The sequence below is a fragment of the Dipodomys ordii genome, unplaced genomic scaffold (genome assembly GCF_000151885.1).
Source record: "Dipodomys ordii isolate 6190 unplaced genomic scaffold, Dord_2.0 Scaffold209, whole genome shotgun sequence".
Lineage (NCBI taxonomy): Eukaryota > Metazoa > Chordata > Mammalia > Rodentia > Heteromyidae > Dipodomys > Dipodomys ordii.
The window spans coordinates 1442882-1451732 of NW_012267425.1; the positions used below are offsets into that span (position 1 = coordinate 1442882).

The window sequence follows — 8851 nt, forward strand, 5'->3', positions numbered from 1 at the left end:
GGGTTAGTGGCCAGGCCACACACATGAACATATACAGAGTGTAGAGGCCCTGGGGGGAAGAAAGGAGAAGGTAGTGAGCCAGGGCCAAAGCCAGTGGTGGCTGTGGAGGGATGTGGGTGAGGAAATGGCAGGTGGTAGCATCCTGAAAGACCTCATGTTGGATGTAGGAGGTGGAGTAGGCAAAGGCAGGAGAATGTAGGAGCCCAACCTTAAGCCTTTTCTGCTAAGGCCCTGTATTCTATAGGCAGGGTCCACAGTGGAAGAGAAGGGAGGGATGGTGAAGAGAGTAAGACCGAGGAACCAAGAGGCAGGAGGAAGTGGTCGACAGGGCCTTTGGAGTCTTGGGATGACAACTTCCTGGGTGCCTGGATTTGTAGATGTTGACAAGAGACTCAGGGGTGAGAGACATGGATCTAGGCACTGGTGGCTTATACTTGTAAGCCTACGAGGCTGAGATCTGAGGGTTGAGGTTCAAAGCCAGGCTGGGCAGGCAAATCTGTGAGACTGTCATCTCCAATTAACCAGCAAAAAGCCAGAAATAGAGGTATAGCTCAGGAGGCAGCATGCCAGCATTGAGTGACAAAGCCAAGGGAGAGGGCAAGTTCGATACTGGTATGTGAGTGTGTATGTGTGCACACACACAGACATCCATACAAGAGACATGGGCTTCATATAGGCTAGGCCTGGAGAAAGCAATCATAGTCCATGCTTGTGTCGCTGAAAGTACCCCTCTCCCTACTGCCACTGGGGTGCCAGGATGTCTAGGTACTTTTTGCCAATATCCTATTTTCAACTTTGTGTCCTCTATCAGCTAGGCTTTCAACTGAATTTTTATTTGGGCAATTGAGCTCTTCATTTCTGGATTTCAATTTGATTTTTTCAAGAGTTCCATCTTTTTTGAAGTCCTTTCCACATCTTGCATTGAATTTTTTTTCTGTGTGCCAGTACCCAGGCTTGAACTCAGGGCCTCATGCTCTTTCTTGTCTTTTTTTGCTCATGGCTAGAGCTCTTCTACTTCAGCCACACCTCTCTTCCAGCTTTTTGCTAGTTAATTCTTGATAAGAGTCTTGACTTTGTGTGTTTCGCCGGTGTAGACCATGATCCTCAGATTTCAGCCTCTTGAGTAGTTTAGAATTATAGGCTTAAGCCACCACTGCCTGACCTGATAAAGAATTATTAGTAGAAAGTTAGATTTTTTTGTTGGGCATGTTTGTCTTCCTAAACGGAGGTGGAGATTTTAGCTGGATTAAAGAAGGCAATATTTCAGCTGGCTTTCTGAGGCCTGAGTTAAGTTCTGCCTTGAGGCAGAATGTCACAGTGCAGTGCCCTTCTCTTGTCAATAGGGGTCAGAATTCTTGCAGAAAGCAGAAGTAGAAAAGGGCTTGTAAGCTTATGAGTCCAAACATGCTCGAGGTGAGGGCAGGAAATTGGTTTAGTGTGACTGTGTGTACTAAGCCCCTCTGGCCAGTCTCTGTGTACCTTGGAGGGAATGTGTGTCAGATGTAATGTGTTCTTCCAGAGAATACTATCAGAGTAGTGAAATTCTGCACAATCTCAGTGCTCTCTCCCAGACTGGCTCCAAGTCTGGCTGCAGACTTTGGCAACTCTAACCATAGGATGCTCATGGTTTATTGTCCCACTGAAGATGGTCAGTCTGTAATGTTCTACAACCTCCCTAAATACTGGCATTCTTAGTTGCCCAGCACTTACGGTGCCAGGCACTGCTTAGATCTGGGGAACTCACTGAAGAATAAGAGGGACTTTAGGACTGAATCGGTAAAACATAAGAAGGTGGGATAAGCCGGGCACCGGTAGCTCACGTCTGTAATCCTAGCTATTCAGGAGGCTGAGATCTGAGGATCGAGGTTCAAAGCCAGCCCGGGCAGGAAAGTCCATGAGACTCTTATCTCCAATAAACCACCAGAAAACTGGAAGTGGCGCTGTGGCTCAAGTAGGAGAGCATTGGCCTTGAGCTGAAGAGCTGAGGGACAGTGCCCAGGCCCAGAGTTCAAGCCCCATGACTGACAAAACAAAAAACAAAAAAAGTGGGATAATGAGACAAAGACATTGGATGATCCTGAGTTTTGCCGGGAACACCAGAAGGGATGCCAAAAAATAAGTCGGGTTGGAGCAGGGTGCAGTTGGCTCATGCTTATGATCCTAGCTACTCAAGAGAGGATTTGAGGATCTCAGTTTGAAGCTAGCCCAGGCAGAAAAGTCTGGGAGAGTCATCTCTAATCAACTACCAAAAAAGGCAGAAGTGGAACTGTGGCTTAAGTGATAGAGTGCCAGCCTTGAGTGAAAAAGCTAAGCAATAGTGCAAGGAAGGCCAGGAGTTCAAGTCCCCAGTTCCAGCGTGCGCATGTGCATGCGCGCGTGCGCGTGCACACACACACACACACACACACACACACACACACACAGAGCTGGGTTGGAAAGAGATGGTAATAAGTCTAGTTTGGGGTATATGGGGCATGCATAGCTGGGGACTTTTCAGGTAAAAGCCATCAGTTCCATACAACCATACTTTGAAAATGGAAATGCAGGGGCTGGGAAGGTGGCTCAAGTGGTAGAGTGCTCGCCTTGAGCTGAAGAGCTGAGGGACAGCACCCAGGCCCAGAGTTTAGGCCCTGCAAAGGGACCCCCTTCCCCCCCAAAAAAAATCCAAAATCCAAATGGAAATACAAAGAAGTCATTGAACTTGTTTTGTTTTTGTCAATCATGGGGCTTGAACTCTGGGCCTGGGCGCTGTCCCTCAGCTTTTCAACTCAAGGCGAGTGCCCTACCACTTGAGCCACAGCGCCACTTCCTGGTTTTCTGGTGCCTTATTAGAGATAAGACTTGTCTAACAGACTTTCTTGCCCAGGCTGGCTTTGAACTGAAATCCTAAGATCTCAGACTCCTGAGTAGTTAGGATTACAGGCGTGAGCCACCAGAGCCTGGCTTTCTCCCAGGCTTTTTTTTTTTTTTTCATCTTGGGACCTGAACTCTGGGCCTGGGCGCTGTCCCTCAGCTCTTCAGCTCAAGGCTAGCGCTCTACCCCTTGAACCACAGCGCTTCTGGCTTTTTTCTTTTAGTTTATGTGGTGCTGAGGAATCGAACCCAGGGCCTCATGCATGCAAGGCATGCATGCACTAAGCCACCTTCCCAACCCTCTCCCAGGCTTTCTACACCAGAAATTTACCCCCACCTGCTTCTTTGCTGGCTCCTGACCCATGAAGAGTTCCAGCAGAGAGCTCTGGCTGTGCCTCCACTTCATCACCTGCTCACTGTCCCCATGCGTGCACTGTATCTTCTCCTGGCTCTGCCTCTCCCTCATAAGGGCATTGTCACTCACTCTACTCTGTAGCCAAAACCCGGGGCCTGTCACACCTCTTCCAGGGTTTCAGGCATTAGGTGGTGGTCAGGGTCCTACTCTCACCTAGCCTCTTGTTTATCCATCTATCTCTCCCATCTATTTACCTGTCAATCATGGAACCTATAGCAGTGTATTGTCTATGAATCTATCATTTATTTACCTACCATCTATGTATCTATTTATCCATTCATAATCCTCTATCACTTACTTATTAAGGTGAAATTCACATAAGATAAAATGAATCCCTTTTAAAGTGTCCAATTCAGTGGCATTTAGTAAACTCACAGTATTGTGCAACCATGACTTCCAAAGTTCCATAATGTTTTCATCCTCCTCCTCAAAAGCAAACTGTGTACTTATTACTAAGGCTCTCTCCCCATGTTTTCCCCATGCCTCAGATCCTGGCAAACCAAGGCTCTGCTTTCTGTCTCTATGGATTGGCCTATTTGGGGCATTTCATTTAAATCGAATCATATAATGCAGTCTTTTGCATCTGGCTTCTATTCCCTAGAATCAAGTCTCCAAGGTTCATGCACATTGTGGAATGTGTCAGTGCTTCATTGCTTATTTGTGTGTGTGTGTGTGTGTGTGTGTGTGCTGGTCATGGGGCTTGACCTCAGGGCCTTGAAGCTGTCTCTGAGCTTTTTTGCCCAAGGATAGTATTCTACCACAGAAAAGCTCTACTTCTGGCTTGCAGGTAATTAAAGATGAGTCTCACGGGGACTTTTCTGCCCACACTGGCTTCAAACCATGATCCTCGGATCTCAGCCTCCTGACAGGATTACAGGCATGAGCCATCAGTGCCAGGCTTTACTGCTTTTTACAGCTGAATGCTTGTCCACTGAAGATGTGCCGCCTTTTGCTTTTGCAGCCTGGACACTCAGGCGCTTGCTGTGCTTCTCTTGGGTACACAGCAAGAGTCAGAGTGCTGGGCAGTGTGGGAACTCTGCTCAGCTTTCCCTAGCTGGCCACACTGCTCCTCCTATTCCCAGAAGCTATGTGCTCTGGCCTGCTTCCAGCAAGTCTCCATACACAGTCCTGAGGCCTGCTTTAGGCAAAACTCAGTGGTTTCCATCCTGCTGAGAAGTCTTCAGTGGCATCTGGCTGCCTCCTGGCTAAGTCTAGACTCCTCACTGTGACCTGCAAAGCCTGCCAGACAACCCCTCCTTCCCCAGCACAGAACATCAACCCAGGGCCTTTGCACAAGCGGCTCTTTTTCCTAGAAGGTTCAGAGGCACCAACACTGCTGGGGTTTTTTTTTTTCACTGCTGGTTTGTGATTCAGCCTCAGCATCACTTTTTACTGCCACCCCTTCTCTGGCCTGGGATGTCCCCCTTTCCACCCCACCCCACCCCCTTCTTGGCAACTCGCTAGCTTTGCACAGCACGGCAAGCACTGCTGCTCCTGCAGGGAGCTGGCGGGACTCTCCTCCTCCCCAGCATGGGGCTCAGAGTTCATTTTGGGCTCAGCCAGTATTTTCACAAAACATTGTCCGCTAAACCTCCTTGCGGCCATGGGAAATGTAACCCAAGATCGTTTCCATTCTGACTCAGCCAGAGAAGGTGCTGGACCGTGTGGTGGGTGGGACGGGCTTGGCAGCGAGATGAATTCCCATCCTGAGGGCTTGGGCCCACTCCTCTTTCTCAATCTCCTCAACTTCCACCAGATACCAAGGCAGGAAATACGTTTTCCACAGGTCTTTACTGAGGGGGCTGGGGACCAAGGGGTCTGAAAAGGGGTGCCTCAGCCCAAAGGCTGAAGGCTTGGGAAAGGCACGCAGTGGCAGTGGGGTCTCCCCCTCTGTGAGGGCTGGCTTGGCAGAGACAGTGCCCCTGTGACCCCTCTTTGGCACTAAGCTGGGACAGTGATACCCTCTCTCCCTCCTGACAGGTAGAGGGCTCCCCCCCAGTGGCGGCTGGCAGTGTAGGCTGGCAGGGTGGGGGGTGCAGTGGAGGGGGCTGGGTTTGGCACCAGAGGCTGGGCAGTCCAAGAGACAGTGCCCGGCCACCCCTTGAGCTGGCAGGTAGGTACTTATGTTGGCAATGGAGACAACAAATGGAGTCCACTAAGCTAAGCGGTAGTGGGTGAGAAGGCTAGCGGGGAGAGAGCTGGGGGACTTGGGGAGGCTGTGTAATCTCCCCTAGGCCTCTCCAGATGACCAGGGCAGAAGAGGACACAGGCCCAGGGTTCTGACTGACCCCACGCCCCATTTGGCTGATTCCATGGCAGGAAGGGCATCCTATCTTGTGGGGACAAGAGCCTTCGCTAGGGTTGCAACAGACACGTGGATCGCAGACTTTTCAAGGGGCCACGGGAAGTCACGGGGATTTGAGTTTCAGGAGGGGCGATGACCCACAATTGCCAGACTCACCACAGGCTCTGGCAGGCTGCGGTAAACGGGGCCAGTGATGGGCCTTGCACCCTTGCTATGGCTCAACCATACTTGATATGGAGTCAGGGCTGGGAAACCCTCATCCCCATCCTTGCTCCCCAGAGAAAAGTAAAGGAGTCACTGCCCTAAACAGGCATACGTATCATGGAGTAAACCCCAGGGTGAGGTTGGAAGCAGGAGAAGGGACACGGGCTTCCTAGGGTCTCCTGGGAGGGGCAGGCCCATGGCTAGGGGGCCTGGGAGGAGGGAGAGGCATGCAGAGGTGCTGGGGGCAGGGTGGCTGCTGCTGTTGCTTCCTTCATGTGATCCGAGAGCCTAGGCAGGGATGGGGGCTGGGAATCAGGTCCTGGTCAGGTTGGGAGGCCTGAGCCTGGGAGGCTGGCTGCAGAGGGCTTCTCAGGGGCCACAGCCTCGCCCAGAATCTGGCGGAGCTCTTGAAGGCGCCCCTGAATTTTGGGAATGCCAGCCAGCTGCTGCTCCAGCCGTTGCTTCTCCTCGGTGAGGCTCAGGCGGGTGGCCGAGTCTAGCTTCTCAAACTTCCAGCCGCCTTCCCCATCAAACTGTAGCAAGTGTGTGTGGTACTTCCTGGTTGGGAGAGAGGCAGCAAGCTCACTGGCAGCTGGCCTCCCCACATCAGGTGGCAGCTCCCCACTCTTCCCCAGAAGCAGCCCTTCGAAAGGCACCTACCACAAGGATGGCCGGTGGGTGATGGACAGCAGCGCAATGCCCGCATCCTTGGCTGCCTGGAAGATCTTGCCTTCCACGTCTATGCTCACAGCACTGGTGCACTCATCCAAGAGAGCGTACTTGGGCCTTGGAGGTGAGGAGCCAAAGGGAAGAGGCTGTGGACCCTCCATTGCTGATGCTCTATTCTGGTCCAGCCCTGGTCCCAGTCCCTGGACTGCTCCTTGTAGCCTGTGGCCCTACTAGGTTTGTTAGGACCAAGGCTGTTTCTGGTAGCTGTGTTCTTTTTTACAGGAGGCCCCAGGGAACACCCATTTGTTCTTACTGTTGGTTCGGGACCACTCTGGACAGCCATCCCCAGGGCTCACCTGTGATAGAACATGCGGGCCATGCCAATTCTCTGCTTCTCGCCCCCGGATAGCACGTCCTTCCAGTCACACACGGCCTCCCAACCTGGGCAAGGGGCAAGGGGCTCTGTTCAAATTCAACAAGGGCCCAGTGGGTGGGGACTGGGGGGGGACTGATGGAAAGATGGGGCAGTCTGACCCCAGAGGAGCTTGTCTAGCTACATATTTCTGCTGTATATATTCACCTGCCTGTGACACTTAAGTGAAAGAGAGTTGTTGGGGCCAGAATTATGACCCCTCAGAAACATTATGTTGGGAGTCTTAGTCGCCTAGTATCTCTGGATGTGGCCTTATGTGGAAATAGGGCCTTTATGAAATGAGCATGAAGGTGAGGTCATGGGGGTAGACTGGTGTCCCTACAAAAAGGGGAAATTTGGACCCAGAGACACAGAGACAGAGAAAAACCCAGGGGGAAGACAGCCATACACATACACACACACACACACAAACACACACGCCAAGGGAGGGGCCTGCTCAGGAGGGTAATCTGAGCAAGCAGGTGAGCGGGGTGGAGTGTCAGGATGGTACAGCAAGCAGGTGAGCGGGGAGCGGGGTGGAGTGTCAGGATGGTTGGCGAAAGAGGGGTCTCCGTTGCAGTCATCCACTGTGCCTCCCTGTGGAACTAGAAGGTTTCTCCTGGCACAGGGCAGCTGAGCACCAAGACAACACTCTCTAGCTTGCCCACGGTGAAGTGTGTAACCATGTGACTGGCCCATGGCAGATGAGTGTGTGTCACCCATGTGACAGTCTATGCAATCATCCCTGGAAGACAGAGGCAAGCACATTTTGCCTCTTCCTCCTACTTCCTTCACCCTACAGCCTGGGCTGTCTTGGATCATGAGGTGATTTTAGAAATGAATGCTGCACACAGCAGAATGACCTACTAGATAGCCTGGATCCCCAAGCCTGGACCAGGCACAGCCCCTCCCAGCTGTGGCCTACTTCTCTTGGGACTTACCTTAAGATAAACTCTCATACATACCCCATTCTACTTATTTTTCTTTTTTTCTTCCTTTTTTTTTTTTTTTGGTCAGAGACCATGACTTGAACCTGGTACCCGATGCTTTGGCTCATTTTGGCTAGCACTCTGCTAAATGAGCCATGCTTCTAATCCCCTATCCTATTCTACTCCTAAACTCTACCATGAACCCTCTCCAGGATCTAGTCCACTGATGGCTGCTGCAGAGAGTGCTCGGCCCATTCTGCAACGAAGGCAGAGAAATGAGGGCTTTGTTCAAGGTTATTTTTTTTGGTGGTAGTGGGGACTGAAATCATGGCCTTACACTTATTAGGAATGTGCTGCATACATTGAGCTGTGCCCCTACCCCTCAAGATCATCTGGTACCTAGAGCTGCAAGGGAGGGAAGGAAGTGGAGTTTCAGTGCTTAAATGTCTCAAGAAAATCCAAGCTGCCCTCCATTCTGCCCTGCACCGGGCTGCCTTCTCCTACCTCTCTGGATACAATGGACAATGGAGAAAAGCATTAGCCCTCTGTAAGTCTTTTTTCCTTTTTGTTTTGTGCCAGTCCTGGAGCTTGAACTCAGGACCTGAGCACTGTCCGAGGTTTTGTGCTGAAAGCTAGCATCCTCCCACTGGAGCCACAGCTCTACTTTGGGATTATTAGTGGTTAACTGGAAATAAGAGTCCCGTGGATCTTCCTGCCCACGCAGCCTTTAAATTGCAATCTTCAGATCTCAGCCTCATTAAGAAGCTAAGATTACAGGCGCCCAGCTATTGTGTTTTGTTTTGATTTTTTGGTCAGTCTTGGGGTTTGAACTCTTTTTTGCTCAAGGCTATTGCTGTACCACTTTAAGCCACAGTGCCACTTCCTATTTTCTGGTGTTCAGTTAGAGATAAGAGTCTCAGGGAGGGCCAGGAAGGTAGCTCATAGGTAGAGTGCTTGCCTTGCATGCAGGAGGCCTTGGCTTTGACTCCTCAGCACCAAATAAGCAGAAAAGGCCAGAAGTGGTGCTGTGGCTCAAGTGGTAGAGCGCTAGCCTTGAGCTGAAG

General features: G+C 51.1%; 1 protein-coding gene across 1 annotated transcript in view; it reads right to left on the reverse strand.

Moving 5' to 3' along the window:
• Window positions 1–5043: 5043 nt before the first annotated feature.
• The window catches only part of Abcd1 (ATP-binding cassette, sub-family D (ALD), member 1), a 27170-nt gene continuing 23362 nt past the window's right edge, over window positions 5044–8851 (reverse strand). Inside the window, exons 8-10 of the mRNA XM_013035300.1 lie at window positions 6803–6887; window positions 6438–6563; window positions 5044–6335 (exon numbers count right to left, since the gene is read on the reverse strand). Of these exons, the coding sequence (XP_012890754.1) occupies window positions 6101–6335; window positions 6438–6563; window positions 6803–6887 (446 nt within the window). The 3' untranslated portion in view covers window positions 5044–6100. The remainder of the gene's footprint in view (window positions 6336–6437; window positions 6564–6802; window positions 6888–8851) is intronic.